At 53.4% G+C, this 18,234-nt stretch overlaps 1 protein-coding gene across 1 annotated transcript; it reads left to right on the forward strand.

Moving 5' to 3' along the window:
- The first annotated feature begins 5,403 nt into the window (after positions 1 to 5,403).
- On the forward strand, positions 5,404 to 14,035 carry LOC115915905 (SITS-binding protein-like). The gene is made up of 10 exons (XM_030969613.1): positions 5,404 to 5,862; positions 7,818 to 7,989; positions 8,698 to 8,902; positions 8,992 to 9,142; positions 9,231 to 9,410; positions 9,795 to 10,063; positions 10,506 to 10,642; positions 11,735 to 11,856; positions 12,948 to 13,127; positions 13,862 to 14,035. Exons 1-10 carry the CDS (start codon positions 5,404 to 5,406, stop codon positions 14,033 to 14,035), a joined length of 2,049 nt encoding a protein of 682 aa, XP_030825473.1.
- Positions 14,036 to 18,234: the final 4,199 nt, after the last annotated feature.

Genomic DNA, 18,234 nt, shown 5'->3' on the forward strand with positions numbered 1-18,234 from the left:
TGTGATGGCTCAGCTCCATGGAGAGGAGCTGAAGAATTTTGGTCTCATTATCCAAACAGCATCTCCAGGGCCAGGATTGAATTTGGCAGCAGGCAGGCTGCAAATCTGCTCACCAGATTTCTGGGAAGCTTGGGAGAGGCAGATGAAGCAGAAAGGTCCTTTCCAAGAGCTCCCTCGCTGTGCTCACCCCCAGCAGCTCCCTGGCATGCAAGCCCCCCCATTATCCCCGTTTGTCCCCTCTGCCAAGGGGTTTCCTGGAAAACCAAAATCCTGGCCTGAGGTCGTGGGGTGCAGCTGCTCTCTCTTCACAGCCACACCTTTTGTCATCAGCTGTGCCTTGTTTTAATTTTAAAAATACAGGTTTGGAGCTTTTTGAAGGGTTTCTCTTGGAGGAGCAGCACGTGGATGTGGCCTCACCACTGCCCTGCTCCTGGGAGTGGTGGGGACAGTGGAACTGCCAACAGCTCTGTCCAAGCAGGTGCTGCCTTTGGAGATCCCAAATCAGCAGCCTCACGCCCCTCTGAGGGATCTGAGCTCAGAGCAGGTACACTGAGGCTGGCTGGGTGCTTACATTCCCTGGATTTAAGGTACCTGGGCTGGGTTTGGAGGTGCAAGGGGGTGACTGCCCCCTGAAGGGGATTTTCCTCAGCACAGGGGGCTCCTCTCCACCCAGATTAGAAATTTTACAGAATACTGTGCATTAAGAACTTGGATTTGGTGTCCCCAAAGTATCAGGCTTTGCCTGAAGGGACAAGGGGGGCAAAGTACACACAGGGGCTGTTTCCATCCCCAAACTGGCAGCTGGAGCTGGTGACTTTCCAGCTGCAAAATTATCCATCCATGGATTATTTCAGGTGCTCCAGGCTGTTCCCCAGCCCAAAATCTGCTACTTGACATGAAACCTTCCTGAAAACCCAAATGGGCTGTGGATGGACTCAAGGAGCTCCCAAATCCAGGCATTGCTGGTTCAGGGCACACAGTTGGGGTGGGAAGGGACAATGGTTGCTTCCAAGGGCTGATGCTGTTTATAAGGCCACGTTGTCAGTGCAAGTCCTGCTGCTCCTTTTTTCCTTTATAAACAGCTGCAGAGTTCATGGAAATCTGAGATTGCTTTCCAGGAGGAAATCTGGGCTGAGATTTGGGAATTTAGGAACCACATCACTTTTTTTGCCTTTTTTTTTTCCTTCCTTTTAAAGTCAGCTCAGCTTCAGTAAGGAGCCCAAAGCTCTCTAAGGCACAGAGAATTCCAGCACAGCCAAAGGCTTTTGCTGGCCCTGAAAGGCAAGGCTGGGAACTGCAAGGGAAAGGAAAACCCAAGGAGAACACCCACCATGGCACATTGGCTGATTTATTCCCAGGATGGATTCTGAAGGTATCTTTTCCCTTTGGATAAACTCTGGGTGGGCAGGAAGGTGGGATATCCAGGTCCATCCATGCTGCCAGCCTCTGGGAATCCACTCTGGTTCATCACTGTGTCTCCCAGCTTAGAGATATCATGGATAAATGGATAAAACGGAGAGTTTGGTGTAGGCTTTTGAGGGACTGTGGGATCCATCCCACATGGAGAGTTTTGGGGTGAGGCTGCTGGCCACTGGGGAAAATGGAGGAGAAATGCCAAGTCCTGGAGGCACTTTGCTGCTCCCACCAGTTTTCACTTGCTCTTGGCCAACCCACACAGCTTTCCTGTATTTTTTAAAAAATAATAATATTTAAGAAATCCCAAACCAGAAACCTCAGGAGGGTCTGGCTGGGAAGCTGTGGCTGTAATTGCTGGTGCTTAAAGGCTGTAGGAAAATATTGATGGAAAGGGCTGTGCCTTCCCAAGTGCAACCCCACAAAAGAGGAAAATCCCTGTGGCTCTCTGTGCTCTCCCTTTTTCCAGCCAGCCCAAAAGGTGATGACAGAACTCTGGTAAGGAGTGTGATTCACAGGGTATGCAGTGATGGAAGCCTCTCTTAGGGGACAGTGTTCCTAAATCCCAGTGGGAATAACCCTTAGTCCCTGTTTTCTGGGTGCTTTACCAAAAATCTCAGGTTCTCAAACTCTGGTTGTGGACGCTGGTGAGTTAAATGTGTTCCCAGCCTCCCACTCCATCCCTTCCCTGGGCATTGTCTGCCCATTGTCCACATCCACACAGCCCAGCAAACCTGGAGCCCTGGCAAATCCCTCAGTCCTGGAATGGTTTGGGTTGGAAGGGGCTTAAAGCCCATCCAGTTCCAACTCCCTGCCATGGGAAGGGACACCTGCCCCCACATCAAGGTTCCTCAGCAACCCTGGAGCCTGGAAAGCCCCATTGGATATAAAAAAGTGACCTCAAGGTCTTTTCAACCCTGAAAAGTCATGAAGAGGGAAAAGATGCTCCATTCTGCAAGGAAGAGATTTAAAGATGTTTTTAAAAAACCCTCTGGAAGCAGAGGGGCAGGACACCCTTGTGGAATCCAGGGAGCCACCCCGAAATATTTTTTTTCCCTGTGGCCAGTCAAGGCTAAGTGGTTTTTGTTGGCAGTGGGAGGAAGATGAAGGGAGGTTTCACTCTGCTCGTGGGAGCCAGTTCATGCTGAGATTTGTGATGGGCAGGAAAACTCAGAGATCCATTCCTCCTCCCAAAACCCAGGAGTTCTGGGAGGGTGGGAGCGGGCTCGGCCCAAACCCCCAGGCCACATGCAGAACTGGGGGCCCAAACTTGGCCAAATATTGAGTTGTTAAAAGCTCCAGCAGGATTTTTCCCTGGGATTTGAGCTGCTTTTTAAGAAAAAAGGTTTTTCAAACCACCCCCGTTTCCTGCTGTCCCTCCTAGGCACAGCCCCCTGTCCCTGCTTATCCCACTGCACCCGCGCCACCCCGGGTCTCCCTAATACCACCTTGGGGGCCCCTCTGCCATTCCATGGATGTGATTTAATCTTGTGCCATGTGACAGAGCTTTGCCTTCAGCTGCTGCAGCCAAACAACCTCATCAGCTGCCCCCCTCCCAGCCCATGTTGTGGTGGGAGACAGGGAATTGCCAATCCTTGGGCAGCTTTTGGGCGCTGCTGCCACGTCCCTTTCTCTCCCTTGGACAGAGCATTGAACCTTTGGGAGCACTGAACATTGTCCCAGGATCCCAGACCATCCCAAAGATTCCTTTTTTCCCTCCTCTGCCCTGTTTCTGCAGGTTTTGCAGCCAAACTGAGCTCTCCCTGAGGCACATGGGTCTGTAAAGCCTCACAAGTAATTCCATCGGCTCCGGTGATGCTGTGGGTGAGCAGCTCTGAGTCACCACAGGGTTTATTCACTTCTCTTGTTCCCCCTTTCCAGGTCACGGGGAGTGTTGGGCCCCTCAAGTGCCTCTAACACCCCTAGCGGAAGGAACACTCCTCATTCCTTATTTTTGTTTCAATTTTTCCCTTGATTGGACATAGTTTTGAGGTCCCATGAGTCCATCACCTACAGCTTTGCTATAACCTCTCCTGACTCCATTCCCAGGGGATGTCCAGCCCATTTGAGATGAACATCATGGTGTCCAGGCTCAAATCTGAGCTTTTTTCATCCTTCCTCCTTATCCTGGATCCACCTCCTCACCTGCTCTGGAGCCCCTTCTTGTCCTGATGCAATCCACCATTTTTCCCTCCATCCAGCACTGGATATTGTCCTACCTGCAATGAAAAATTAATCCTGGAGAGGAAAGGCCCCATCCACGGGCTTATTTGGGCCATAGATGAGAATTTTCCTGGTGGATTTGGATGTTCTGGGACTCTCCTGAAGTCTGGGGTGAGCAGGGCTTTGGCCTTGGGATTGCTGGGGTTTTGCCTGGATGCAGGATGGGGAAACACTTCTAAATCCCAAGTTTTTTATATCTTGGCAGCCAACAGGTTGTAATATCAATTGGAAAATCCAGGTATTCCCTGATCACCTGTAGATATGGTGAGATGACTGTAAATGGGGACTGAAGCATGGAAAAGTTGATGGAAATCTCCGATTTCCAGAATTTTTTTGAATCCCTAGGTGGGGATTTCAAGTGTCCTGGGAAGTGACTTCCCTGTGGTTTTGGGTGCAGGCAGCACCCTAGCTGCAGCCCTGGAGTTAATCTAAGGGAGGGTCCAGTGGCTCATGAGAAGTAGGAACAGGGATAAAATCCCCCAAAATTGGGTAATAACAGCAACAAAAGGAGAACTCAGGAGGAGGCTCAGCACTCCCAGGGCTTCACGTGTGGATTCACAGGTGTGGGGTAAAGACTCAACCAGAGCCACCTCAGCAAGCTGGCAAAAAAAAAAAAAAAAAACAAAACTCCTTTAAAATTATTCCCCTATAGATAAAAGCCTTGAAAAGGGAATATTTTAATGTCTTGCCCCTGCTGGGGATGCAGCCACCTGTGGCTACGTGCGGGCTGCAGGGGAGCGGGCGGGAGGGACAGAGGGGAGGGAGCTTGGCTTAAGTAACGCTCCTGGGTTAGTCTGGATCAAGTTCCTTCGGCTCCACGGGTCTCAGACGCAGCCAGGAGGGGAAACTGCCCTGGGAAAGAGGAGGAAAACCTGCCTGTGGTGGGAAAACCGCTGGGGAAAACATCGAGGACACTTCGGGGGCTGTGTCAGCATCTCCGGACCTGCCTTTAGGTAAGGGGACGATGGGGGGTGTAGGGGTGGCTGTGCTGTGCCAGGGGAGGTGGCACCATTCCCAGCCTGCCATCGGGCAGTGGGATGGGGCCTGGGATGCAGGGACAAGCCAGTGCCACACCATGAAGCTGTCCCCAGAGTGACCGCTCACCTGGAGGGACAGTAGTGCCCGTTCCCTTGGGCTCAGCCAGTGCCCACACCCTGCCCACAGGCGGTTTTGCTCTGTGCATCATCCAAACGCTTTTTCGGGGAAGGGAGAGAGGAGATGGAAGGAGGATGTTGCATCCCCTCCTTTCTTGACCCACCCTGGGATGTTTTCCTGCGCCCCTGGCTGTTTGCTGCTGCTTCCAAACCGAGCAGGGAAGCGATGCCAAACCCCACGGAGCAGCGGAGGCTGGAGCGCGGCCCCGATTCCCATTGTCCGTGGCCCCATCTCCTCCCGGGCTTTGGGCCACGTGTGACACCTCCTCCTCTTCTCGGTGTCACTGGGTGCTGCTGGCTGTGCCAAGGGGCTGAGCCCCTGGCTCTGGGGGCTGAGCCGCCGTCACCGAGCCCAGCGGTGGGATTTGCTCTGGAGGAGGCTGTGGAAGGGACTTCCCTTACCTCGGGATCAGTGCAGAGGGAACCAAGTGGCAGCTTCCCCTCTTTTAAACTATTTTAAAAATTTCATTATATATACATCATATTCATTAGTTTTTTTGTGCATGCTTTTGGAGCTATCCCAGATCTTTTGGAGTTATCCCAGAGGGTTTTCTTTCCTGTGCCGCTGCAGGAGGGGAAAGCAGCGGAGCCGCCGCATCCCTCTGATCTCACCATGCCCGTCTCCCGTCACACCGGCCAAATCCCGGAGTCCACCTGGACCCTGACCTTCAGGGAGATGACGGAGCCCTGGAAAGGCGCCGTGGGCTGCCTCGGCGTGGCCATCTTCTTCGCCATGACCATCGGCATCATCTCGTGGCAGGCGGTGGAGCAGCCCCCGGAGGAGTGGGTGCTGCGGGGCCGCGACGCGGGCATGCTGTGGGAGCGCGGCCGCGGGGCGCTGCTGCTGCGGGCGCTGCCGGCCGGCCGGCCCGTGCTGGCCATCGCCGTGGGCAGCGTGCCGGCCACCGAGCCCCCGCCGCCCCGAGACCGCTGCTGGCACGACGGCCGCCAGTTCTGCTACTCCTGGGAGGAGGACGCCGAGCTCCGGCTGTCCCTGGAGCCGCCGGCAGCCCCCGGAACCGAGTGCTACGGCGTCCGCTGGACCCCGCTGCGCCCCGACGTAACCCTGAAGGTAACGGGGACCCCTCCGTCCGGCTCCGAGCCCTTTGGGATCCGACAAGGGCGGCTCTGGCCTCACCATCATCCCCCAGCTCAGTTATGGGGTCGCACTGTGGCCGTGGTTCCCTGTCTTCCACATCCGTAAGGTGCCGGGTGGGGAAAACCTTTAGGAAGCGTGGTGCTCTGAAGCTGAGCCCCAAAATCCTGTGGTGGTGCCACGCTGGTGACCCCGGGTGGGAGAGCTGTGTTTATATGGAGACAGAGTAAATACCCACTGGAGATGACAATGCTGGCGAGGGCCTCGGGAAGGTCTCTTCCAGCACAGACACAATGGGCAGCTCCCGCGGGATGGGAATAATCCGTGTCCGCTGCTGCGAACATTTTTGGTACCATTCCCTGCTTTCTCCCTCAGTTAAATAAAAGCAGACTCTGGGAAGGAGCCTCAGGAGGGGAAGGAGACACGCTGTCAGAGCAGGGTGTCCAGTTGTGGGGAGCCCTCAGAACAGGGAGGGAAGTGGGATGGGATTCTCTGGGATGGAGGATTGTTCCCCTTCAGCCACAAATCACCTGTTGGCACCGTTCTGGGTGGGTGGAAGGTGTTGCCTGAGCACAAACCCTTGGTCTCCTCCACTGACATTGCTGTGAGGCATTTGAGAGGATGCATGAGACAGAATAGGCTTTCCCCCACTTGTTAAAAAAAACCCAAACCATTGGAAAATATGATCCAGCGAAATCTGAGTTCAGAACAGACTGTTTTCCCTCTTTCCCAGCTGGTGTAACGAGTTCAGCTGACACCTGGTACAGCTATTCTGAGCCTCCAGGGTTTCCACTTTAATAATTTACATCTCCTCTCCCCACCCCTTGGAGAGACTTAACCTCTCTGCGCCCCCGAGCTCAGGACTCCAGGAGGCTCAGAAGCCCTGGGGCTGGGAATAAAGGTGGGGTGGGTTGAGTGGGGGGTCTCTGGGTCCCCTCTGCCACCCCAAGCCCCCTTCAGGGCCCCAGATCTCTGGGCTTGTGGGGAAGCCCATCCTGCCTGGGAAGTCACGAGGACGCTAAGTCCTGCTGATCCCTTGATTTGGCAGAAAGGGGAAAGTTTGAGGAGCTTTGAAGTGAAAACTGATGATTTCTGGCAGGAGGCGGGTCAAGGATGGGGATGTCCCCCATCCCAGGGCCCTGTCAGGCCAATGAGAAATGCTCAAATCTCCAAACTGAGTCTCTTGAGGGAAATTCTTGTCATCAGCCCTTGGGAAAGAGGGAAGCTGTGCCTAGGGAGGGAGGATGTGTCACCTTCAGGGCACTGGTGCCATCAAGGTGAGGGCTCAAGATGGGGCTAAAAGCTTTCTGTGAGAGCTCAGCTGAGGACAGCTGCACTTGCTGATTCACTCCAGAAACTTTGAGAAGGCAGCTGGAGAGCGTAATGTGGTTTTTAAGTAAAGCAGAGGGGAAAAAAATAGAAAAATGGAGAAAAAAACCCCACTGAATGAAAAATACCAACCAAACCAAAAAAACCTGACCAAATCAAAAAAACCTGACCAAACCAAAAAACCCGAAACAAACCAACAAACCAAAATATATCGATTTTTCAATTGAGTTTCTGAAAGTGCCCTCAGTGCATTTTAAACCTGTTTCCTTGAATTTCCCCCTCCTCCACAGCCACTCATCCCTGCAGAGTCTTTGCTCACACCTTTGCAGCATTTTTTCCCCAGCGACTCAGAGGTGTTTGATAACTGTGGTGGAGTGCAGAAGTGTGATTGTCGTGGCAGTTTGGTTTTATTTGTGCTCCTCCAGCAAAAACTGGCAGGCTTTGGGAAGCACGTCTTGCTTTTCCTTTGTTTTTTTTTTTAATGAAACCATAATTTTACGCTGTAAAAGGGACACCTGCCACTAGCACAGTTTGCTCCAAGTCTGCCTTTCCTGCTCCCCCTGAGTATTCCTCGCTCTTTGATGATGCTTTCCTGGCTGCAGGATTGTTTTTCCATGGCCAATGTCTCCTGGTACGGAGGGCCGAGCATCCGTGCCCAGCGCTGGCCCCTCAATGGCGCCGAGAGCCCCGCGCAGCCCTTGGTGAGCGGCGACCTCAGCGCAAACCCCGACGGCTTCGGGCCCCTCCTGGAGAGGTACTTCCTGGGATCCACAGGTAACCACCTCCTTCCCTGGCCAGGGTCCAACAGCTTCATCCCTGTGCTTCTCTCCTCCTCTCCTCACCTCTAAAGTAGTTGGTTCAAGGCAGCATAGATGTCTCCGGGAATAAAATATCCTGCAAATGTAGCAGCAACAGGGCACATGGGATGGATCCCATACTGCCTCATCCCTGTGGTAAAGCTGATACTGAAGCTGAGTGCCTGAGGATGGGGTGGCCCAAGTCACTCCTGGGACATCCTGTGCTCTTGGTGTGGCTGGTTTCTTTTTAAGCCCAGATCTGTGCCCATTGCTGCATCTCCAGCTCCACTGGAGTGGCTTTGTGGCTGCCTGATGTCACTGTGGGAGGCTGGATTCAGGCAGGAGTTCAGCTGCTGGTGTCATTTTTTGGGGTATATTTGGATTATTCTGCAGAACACCAAACTTCAGGTATTACCCCACATTAATCCAATTGACCTGCAGCTGCCCTGCACTGAATGCTGAGCAAAAAGGCCAGAAAAAGGAGAAATCCAGCCCTAGAAGGGCATTTTAGACTCTACAAGGGAATAGCAGGAGCAGGGTGGGGATGGTTGGCATAGCTGGATCTGCGGTGGGATCAGCCCAGGAGGCCCTGGCACCAGTCAGGCTCTGCTCATCCCTGCGGCTCCCAGGACCGGGAGCAGCCATGTGCTTGCCGAGACACCGTTTTCCCACTTTTCCCCCAAAGGAGTGACGGTGACAGTGGCTCCTGACGTGTCCCTGCTCCTGTCTCTGGAGAGCCACCAGCAGTTCTGCCTGGAGACGCCGGCGGGGCGAGAGGAGCCCCTGCACTACCAGCTCTGTGTCAGCGCCGACGTGGCGGCCGCCCGCCGGCACAGGGCCAGCGCTCCGGCGGGAGCGGCTCGGACAGCGCCGGACACCGCGCTCCTGGGGTGAGCGCTCCTTGCCCCCGCGGTGGGAACCCTTCTGAATGTCCTGCTTGCTCTCCCAAGCACCTCACCAGGGATTTCCCACCCTGCAGGTCTCCGATCTGGCGCTACCACGGCCCGGAGGGTTCTGCGGCCAAAATCAAGCGAGGCCTGAGGTCGCTGGTGAGGAGGCTGAAGCGCCATCGCCTTCAGGAGGGCGTCGTGGCCCTGGGGGAGCGCGGCACCGCCGTCCTCGCCGCTGCGGTACGGCCACCCTGCCACCCGTCAGGCATGTGGGGAGCGTGGTGGTCTGCTCCCACAAACCCCTTATTCCCGCCCTTGCTGCCCGCAGGACCTGGTGCCCTCGGGGCGCAGGAAGAGGCAGGCCCCGGCGCTGGTGGAACCTCTGGAGCTCTCCATCACACTGTCCCCGTACGCTGGTGTCACCTCCCCGCTCTTCCAGCACTCCCTGCGCGGCGGTGAGGCCGCGGGATACTGGCTCAGCCGCCAGCCCCGACCCGGGGCCAGCTCGGTACGGGACCCCCTCAGCCCCCAAAACAAAATTAAAGCTGAATAAACCCCTTTAAGTTTATTATTTTATCAAGGGACATAGCTCGATCCCACTGTGCTGGGACAGCAGTGCTGGGGGAAGCAGCGTCTCTCCTCATTCCTACAGAAGCCACTTTAATTTCCACTTCCAGTGTTGAGAAGATTCCCCAGCTCCACTTTGTGTGGTCATTTTAATCATCCCTTTGCCACCAGCTCAGGGATTTTCGGGCGGGTTGAAGGAGAGTTTACACCTTGATGCGCTGCACCATGACAGTGCAGCGTGGGATGGTGGCAGCATGGCATCCCCCATGGAATCAGCAAAACATTCTATGGATCTGACAGGGATTTCCATCCTCCCCCTCCGCAGATCCCGCTGCTGACCACCTGGAAGGGGCAGCTCTGCGCCCGCCTGAACGTCACCAGCGAGGCAGCGCTGGGCTGGTACCTGGCTCGTGCCCGGCGCCTGCGGCAGGCACTGGGGGCCGCCTACGTGGCCTTTGAGGGAGTGGAGGGCAATTCCTTCCTGGAGCAGGATGTCCCTGCTCCTGCTGAGCTGGAGGGTGATAGATACACCGAGGCGCTGGCGGCGGCGCTGGCGACGCTGGGCAATGGCACCGTCATCAGCGCCGGGAGCAGGTGGGCACCAGGGAGAGGCCTCGCTGGAGCTGTTGGGCACAAGAGCTTGCTGGGGGATGGTGGAACTGGTGCTTGGAATTCCCTCTTGGTATTCCCAGATGTTTCTTGGCACCCAGGGAAGTCAAGGGGTGAGGAAGTGGGCTAGGGCAGCATGCTGGAGTCAATGATCCTTAGGATGTGAGGATGGTGCAGCCCTGGCACAGGGTGCCCAGGGAAGCTGTGGCTGCCCCATCCCTGGAAGTGTCCAAGGCCAGGTTGGATGGGGCTTGGAGCAACCTGGGATAGTGGAAGGTGTCCCTGCCCATGGCAGGGGGTGGCACTGGATGCTTTTTAATGTCTCTACCCACCCAAACAATTCTGGGACTATAATCTGGCCCCAGTGACTCCAAAGCCAACTGGGATAATGGAATTTCACCTTGAAGGGTTTGTGCTGTTTCTCCAGATCCAGTCACCTCCCATTGTTTGTCCAGATGAGCCCCCTGCACTCTGACTGGAGCCACGCTGGGCTGAAGGGGCTCATCCCCTCTGTGCTGCACTACAGCCTCCTGGGCTACAACTTCTTCATCCCTGATGCAGTAGGTAAGGATTGGGTTTCCATTTTTTTCCAGTTTCTGGCTTCTCTGCAGTGAATTTTGTGCCTTTTTCCAGGCACAGGAGGTACATTTGCACCTTAGGTGTGCTATGGGAAGGCTTGGAGCATTTTTCTCCCCAGTTTTCTGTTGTGCTGGCTTGATTGGGATGAATGTTACCAGGGAAAAAAGTGAGGAGTTAAAACCAAAAGAATATGAAGTAAATGTTGCCAGGCAGCAGCTGGGTCTCTGGGGATGCCCTTCCCAGAGTTCTACCACAGCCCACCCCTGCAGGGCTTGGCTTGGGCTAAATCCCATCTGGCACAGGCAGGATCTGCATCCCCAGGCTCCTGGCTGGGGAATGGATTAAATCCACTTGATTTAAATTTATTTAAATGCATTGAAAATAGTTATGGATCCATTGGATTTCAGTGGATTTAAATACATTGATAATAGATACCCAGGCAGCTCTGCTCCAAGTCTGTATTTCTGCTCCAAAGCAAAATGGCTGCAGAAATCCTGAAATAAAAGCATTATAAAAGGGCAAGAAATAGCCTTTAATTAGGGCCATGTGGATCCATTTCCCTTTTTCTTGGAGCTGATGGAGTTAGTGGTGGTTAAAACATGCCCTGAGCGTGCAGAGGCTGTGCAGAAGTGTCAGACACGGAGAGCGGAGCTAAACAACAGCCCTGAAATAGGGGTTGAGAGCAATATTTCAATTTGGCCTCTATTTTTAGCTTGTTTTCCTTAGAAAATGAGGCTCAAGCAATCCCAGCATGGGAGTTTGCTTCCCAAAGAGGTGCTGGAGCTCTTGGCTTGCGTGGATGGGAGCACAGATCCTCCTGCACAGAGAGAGCTGGGCAGGAGGTTGTGTCCCAACAGCCTGGGAGGTGCAAGAGCTGGGAAAAGCCTCTGGAGGAAACAGGAATTTGTGGATGGCTGGGTGAGCCCACAGTGCTGTGGGGTTTGTGCCATTTCCAGGGAAGCTCAACCAGGTTTTCAGAGCAATGGTGATGCTATAGGCACTGGAAGGAGCTCTGAGGTTTCCCCAGAACCTTTCCATGCCATGGGAGGCCCTCACTCCAGCCCCATGTTCCTGCAGGAGGGAGCGAGGCTGGAGCCACCCCGGGGGACCCGGAGCTGTTTGTGAGGTGGCTGCAGATTGTGACATTCCTGCCCGTGATGGCCTTTGGGACCCCGCCCTGGCTCTGCTGTGACACCTGGGTACGTGTCCCGCACCGGGATTCTGACATGGCCAATGCCCCCAAAAGCCATGGAAGGCCTGGAAGGGATCTCTCCTGCCAGGTGCTGTCCTCAGCTTCCCACTGAAGTGGGAATAAATCCATTATCAATGAGTTTTGATTCAAGTACCAATGGATTTAAATCCAAAGGATTTGTGTCCGTTATCAATGGATTGAATTATATTTCAATTCAGGCAATTCACATGCATTATCAGTGGAATTTAAATCAAATTTATTAAGGTCCTTTATTAATGGATGCAAATCCATTTACATACAATTAATTACTATCCATTATCAACAGATGTAAATGCATTTCAATCCATGGGTTTATATGCATTGTCAATGGATCTAAATTCACTTAAATCCAATGGACTCATATCCATTATCAATGGGTTTCAATCTATTTAAATCCAGTGGGTTTATATTCATTATCAATAGACTTAAATCCATTTATATCCAATGGATCCATGTTCAATATAACTGGACTGAAACACATTTAAATCTAATAGATTCACATCTATTATCAATGTATTTAAATCCATTTAAATCCAATGGATCCACAACTATTTTTGGTGTATTTAAATAGATTTAAATCAAATGGATTTAAATTCATTAACAACAGATTTAAATCTCTTCAAATCCAATGATCCAATGTGTTCCTTCAAATCCAATGTGTTTATATCTGCTATCAATAGATTTAAATCCAGCTGATTTATAACAATTACCAATGGATTTAAAGCCATTTAAGTCCAATTGTTTTAAATCCATTATCAATGGATTTAAATGTATTACCAATGGATTTATATCCAAATCAATTAATATCCAAATATATACAATAGATCCAATTAATATCCATATCAATTTATATCCAAATCAATTAATATCCAATATCAACACCATTTTTACCATAACTTGATCAGGACATTCCAATTCAGTAATTTCTTTTCCCAAGGGAACACATGTTTTACTTTTAAATTTTTAATTATTTATTTTTGGGTTTTTTTTTTCCCTGCCTTCCCTGCTTTGCTGTTCCCTGGACATTGGGCTCCTCATGGATTTGTCCCCCACCTGCAGGTCCTGAATCTGACCCGCCAGTGCATCCAGAGGCACCGGGATTTTGTTGTGCCCCTGCTCCTAAAATACAGTGAGGAGTGGCAGAGTTTGGGATACCCCATCTTCCGTCCTGCCTGGTGGCTCAGCCCCACGGATCCCGTTGCATTCACCATAGAGGATGAGTTCCTCATTGGAGATGAGGTGGGAATTCTGCATTATTCCTGTAAATCCAGGACTTGGATTTGAGCAGATTTAAATCCAAGCCAAAGCAGCTGAGTTTTGTGGGTTTTTGGGGTTTTTGCTTTTTGGAAAAGCTTGGCTTTCCTCATGAAACTCTTATTTAGGGCTCCAAAACCTTCTATCAGCTTTGGAAGTGAAATGATTTAGCAGCAATAAAGAGTCTCAGAATGTTAGGAACTGCTTTTGGGAACTGCTTTTCCCATGAAACAAGGGGGGAAATTGCTCCCTGGAGGTGGGATTACATTGGCTCTATCACTGGGGATTTTTTATTCTGGTTTTCGAAAATATAAACTGGATGGAATCTTGGGGCAGCTGCAGGCAGGGATGATCCCAATCCCAGCCAAAGGAATGTCACTGCACTGCATTAATGTTTCTAAACTGACAGAAGGCAGGGATAGATGGGATTGGGAAGGAATCTTTCCCTGTGGGGGTGGTGAGGCCCTGGCACAGGCTGCCCAGAGAAGCTGTGGCTGCCCCATCCCTGGACTGTCCAGGGCTAGGTTGGATGGGGCTTGGAGCAATCTGGACTAGTGGAAGTTGTCTCTGCCCATGGCAGGGGGTGGGACTGGATGGTTTTTAAGGTCTCTTCCCACCCAAACTATTCCAGGATTCCTTGATGACCATCTCATCCCCACTTGCACATCCTGGCTCATCCTCCCTCTGCTGAAGTTCTTTTTTCTTTCTTCTCCCTGCAGGTCCTGGTGGCTCCAATAACAGAAAAGGGACAAACGTGGAGGGACATCTACCTGCCAGGAGAGGGGCACCTGTGGCTGGACACCAACACTGCCCGAGTGTTTGATGGTGGCACCACGCTCAGGAATTACTCTGCCAGCCTGGCCGAGGTGCCAGTGTTTGTAAAGACCTCCTGAATCCAGGCTCTGGGACAGAGACCTCCAGGGACAGCACTCCCCTCAGACTTCCAACCTCTTTGCACTTTTCCCAGATCCTTTTTTTGGTTTTGTTTTTTACTTCAGCAGAAATGGTCTGAATTTTCTTACTCGTTGTTACCCTGAAGTAGTGGCTCTGCCACCAACATCCATCCACACAGAATGCTGCATTTTTCCAGGTTTTCCTGGTGAAATATTTGCGTATGTATGTTCAGGTGGGCATACCCAGCATTTCCAGGTCCCTGGCGCCATGCTCATAGAGGCAGGGAGAGGATTTTCCAGGAGTTAAACAAACATCAGCTTATCTGAGGAGAAGTTTTGTATTTAATGAAAAAAATTAAATCTAGGGGAAAACTACCAGGGTGGTTTTGGTGCTGTGTGTGGCCATGTCCTGTGCTGAGAAGTGCTTCTCCCATCTGAGGCTGTGTGTGGTTTCCAGGTAGTAAGAGCCCATTTTCTGAGTATATTTTGGAAAATGAGTGAATTCCAGATGTATTTAAAGCAGGTTTCTGAGGAAGAATAATAAACTTGATCAAGAAGAGGAGTGGCTCTACCAGAGCATGATGTGGATATCGAGGATCCTTGCCCACCTCCTGTGTGCCCAGGCTCCTGCTTTTCACCATTTGTTGAATTTTATGGCTTTTTTCCAATTATTTCTTGCAGTGCAAGAGGGATCCAGTGTGACCAGGCTCCTTCCATCCAGCAGAGAATGTATCCATAGGCAAAATCCTCATCCCACATGCTGAATATGCATCTAGGGGGATGATCAGCTATGCTGACACCCCAGATTGGAGATCAATGGGACACTGCAGGTTAGTGGGGTGATTCCAAAGGCTGGCATTTGGGGACAGGGGCTGGATGACAGCTGACAGGGAAGTTTAGGGCAAGTTTTGGTCCTGGAGCAGGGCTTAGGCACCTCCAGCACTGATTTGTATCAGCCACACCATGTTTTTTTGGGGAAAATATTCTTGTTACCGAGCTGCGGCTCTGCTGAAAAAGTGCTAAGGGGTACCAACTTCTCCCAGCAAAACTTCCCTGGATAAAACTGAAGAGAAAGCAAAGGCAAAAGCCAAGTCAGGTTTAACCATGGAAAAGCTGAGAGAGCATGGAGAGGGGAAGAGCCCCTCAACTCCTTCCTTGATCCATAGAGGCACTTAATGATGCTGGGAGAGTTCACAGAGGGAAAGGATGAAACTCATGAGGGCAACCCAAGGGCATGGGATGCTCCAAAATATCTGTGGAGGCTCCTGAGGTGGCAAAAACAGAAAAAGAAGAAAGGGAGTGCTGGCTCAAGTGGCATTTATTTATTTGCAGCAAGTCAAGCCCCGGATGTCCAGGATGGGGATCTGGTGGCTCCATCCTGGGAGATCACCAAAGCCTGCCTGGACACCCTGGGCCGAGCCTGAGTGTGGGAATTCCCATTTTGGGAGGGTGGGCTATGTGTCCCTGTGCCCGGCACGGCTCCAGCTCCTGTGCTGGCTCCTCCCTGAGGAGCCCAGGTTGTCCCGCTGGGACCTTGGAGCTTGTCCCTGGTCATCATTCCAGCTCCTCCACTGCCTCTGACCTGTGGAGTGGTTGCGGGGCACCCTTCCCTGGGAGGCTCTCCGGGAGTTCTGGCTTCTCCTGTAGGACCTGCCCCGGGTTCGGCTCCTTGTCGCGCACTGTTGCCTGGAGTAACCCCAGTCTTCCCAGTGGTGTCTGTCACTCCTCCTCAAGTGGGTGTCATGGTGGGGCCTTGGACTGTGTCTGCCATCAGCATCCCAGCTCCTCCAGCGCCTCTGGTGTCTGGAGCGTTCATAGGGCACCGTTCTCTGGGAGCCTGTGTGGGAGTTCTGGCCTCTCCTGTGGGATCTGCCCTGGCTTTGCCTCCCCCTTGTGTGCTGTTCGGAGGAATCAGAGTCTTCCGACTGGCGTGTCTCACTCCTGTCTGAGGGGACATCGTGTTGGGGCCCTGGGGGGTGTCTGTCATCGCCATCCCAGCTCCTCCAGCGCCTGCGCCTCGTGGAGCGCTCGGGGGAGCCTGTCTGCGTGTCCTGCTCTCTCCTGGAGGACCTGTCCCAGCCACGGGAACGCTCCCTGCCCCTGCTCCACCTGCGGCGGCCCCAGGACCGTTCTTGCTGGCTCCATGACCTGCGGGACCCGCGCCGGGATCGCTGTCCCTGCGAGGAGACCGAGATGGCCCACTCCAACCTCGGAGCTTGTCCCTCTTCAGGTGTGTCCTCCCAAGCCCTCCTCTGCTGCTGCCACCACCTCCTCCTCGGGGAGTCGCTGCCTCGGCGGCGCCGGGACTGCCGGCGGCCATCGCGGGGCCACCTCACGGACCTCCTGGGCCTCCTCTCGGAGGGCCCAAAGGACCAGCTCCGGGCGGAATGGCCGCGCCGTCTCCGCTTCCTGTCGTACACGCGGTCCTGCACCTCGTGGTACAGAGCCACGTGCTGGGGGTAGGGGTGGCGCGTGGGCCGCTGGCAGCGCGGGCACGTGGCCTCGCCCAGGCTCCAGTCCCACAGGCACAGCTGGCAGAAGCAGTGCCGGCAGGAGCTGGAGCAGGCCGTGCTGATGTGCCGGCACTCCGGGCACGAGGCCTCCTCCTCCTGGCTGTCGTCCGGCGGCACGGCCCCGGCGGCCTGGCTGGTGCTGGCGGCCTGGCTGGTGCTGGGCTCCGGAGTGTCCTCCCTCGATGACATCTCGCCCTGCAAGAGGCACAAAGTCTGTTTGCAGGTAGCTCTCCCCGAAACCCCGCGGCCCCTCGGCCCTCTGGGGCTGTCCCACACCTCAACAGCGGGGCCGTGGTGGGGCTGGAATAGCGGTGTTTGCATCCCACGGCTCTCACCATGGGATTGCGGCTCTGGGCCCCCTCTGCTGCTTCTGTGACATGGCCCGTGTCCCGTGGCTGCTGTGATGTCACTGATGGTGCTGTCACAAAGGGCCACTGTTGGGGCGTGGGACAGCCCCGAAGGGCTGAGGTGCTGTGCTTGGGTTTAGGGACAGGCGTCGGGGGGGAAATTTTGTGTCTCGTAGGGCAAGAAGGTGTCACAGGAGTGGGATCATCATGGGGAGGCCACAGGAGGTGCCCAAAGTGGCATCACGATGGCCACAGGTGGCCTGAGCATAGTCAGGGCTACAACTCATCAGCAACTGCAGGGCTGGGACAAGGGGAATGGCTCCAAAATGGAAAAGGGGAGATTTAGGTGGAATACTGGGAAGAAATCCTTCCTTGTTCAGGGGTGACGCCCTGGCACAGGTTGTCCAGAGCAGCTGTGGCTGTCCCATCCCTGGAAGCATTGCAGGTCAGGTTGGGACAGGGCTTGGAGCAGCCTGGCATAGTGGAAGGTGTCCCTGCCCATGGCAGGGGGTGGCACTGGGTGATCTTTAAGGTCCCTTTGAGCACAAACAACTCCAGGTTTTTCATAAAGAAGGTGGAGGTGGCAATGGAGCAGGGCTTGGAACAACACTGACGATGACTTGAGTGCACCCTGAGAGCTGAGGCTCTGCTTGGGTGAGGCTCCATGGAGACACACCAGGAACCTTCCAGTTTATTGCACTACTGGCTAAGAACAGCTCTCTGAAACAATTCATTTTGCTGGAATCATGGCTATCCAGTTTTCTTCATGATCTCGGGTTGATATCAGGTTTGTTGCTATTGTTGGTAAAGTAAGTTATGTAACCTTCAGCCATGAGGACACAAATCCCACGAGAATAAAGGAGTAAGGGCTGAAAAACTCTGTCTCCTGTGTATGGGAATAATTGGATCGGCTTTCTTCTACAGTGCTCCCTTCTTAGAGCAGTGGGGGGAAAGGGAGGTATTTTAGATCAATAAGAAAACAAGAACTTCCCAAGGAGCTGTGCCTTGGGCTGAGATGGATGCTTTTTGGGGACAACAGAAACAAGTATGTTTTTGGGGACAGGCTGTAGCTGGGCTCGCACCACCCCCCCCACTGCCACAGGCTTCCCGAGGAGGTGGTGGAGTGCCATTCCTGGAGGGATTTAGCGCATGGATGTGGATCCATCTGTGGCACTTGGGGACACGGTCAGTGGTGACCTTGGGGGACAGCGGGACCCACGTGCTGTTTTCCCTAAAGACTCAGTACCCGCGTACGGCCCCACGGGACTTGTAGTTTTCATCTAGTTTATCCCCGCTCTCAGCCGCCTCTAAAGAACTACAACACCCAGCATGCCCAGCA

The sequence above is a fragment of the Camarhynchus parvulus genome, unplaced genomic scaffold, assembly GCF_901933205.1.
Source record: "Camarhynchus parvulus unplaced genomic scaffold, STF_HiC, whole genome shotgun sequence".
NCBI classification, from domain to species: Eukaryota; Metazoa; Chordata; class Aves; order Passeriformes; family Thraupidae; genus Camarhynchus; species Camarhynchus parvulus.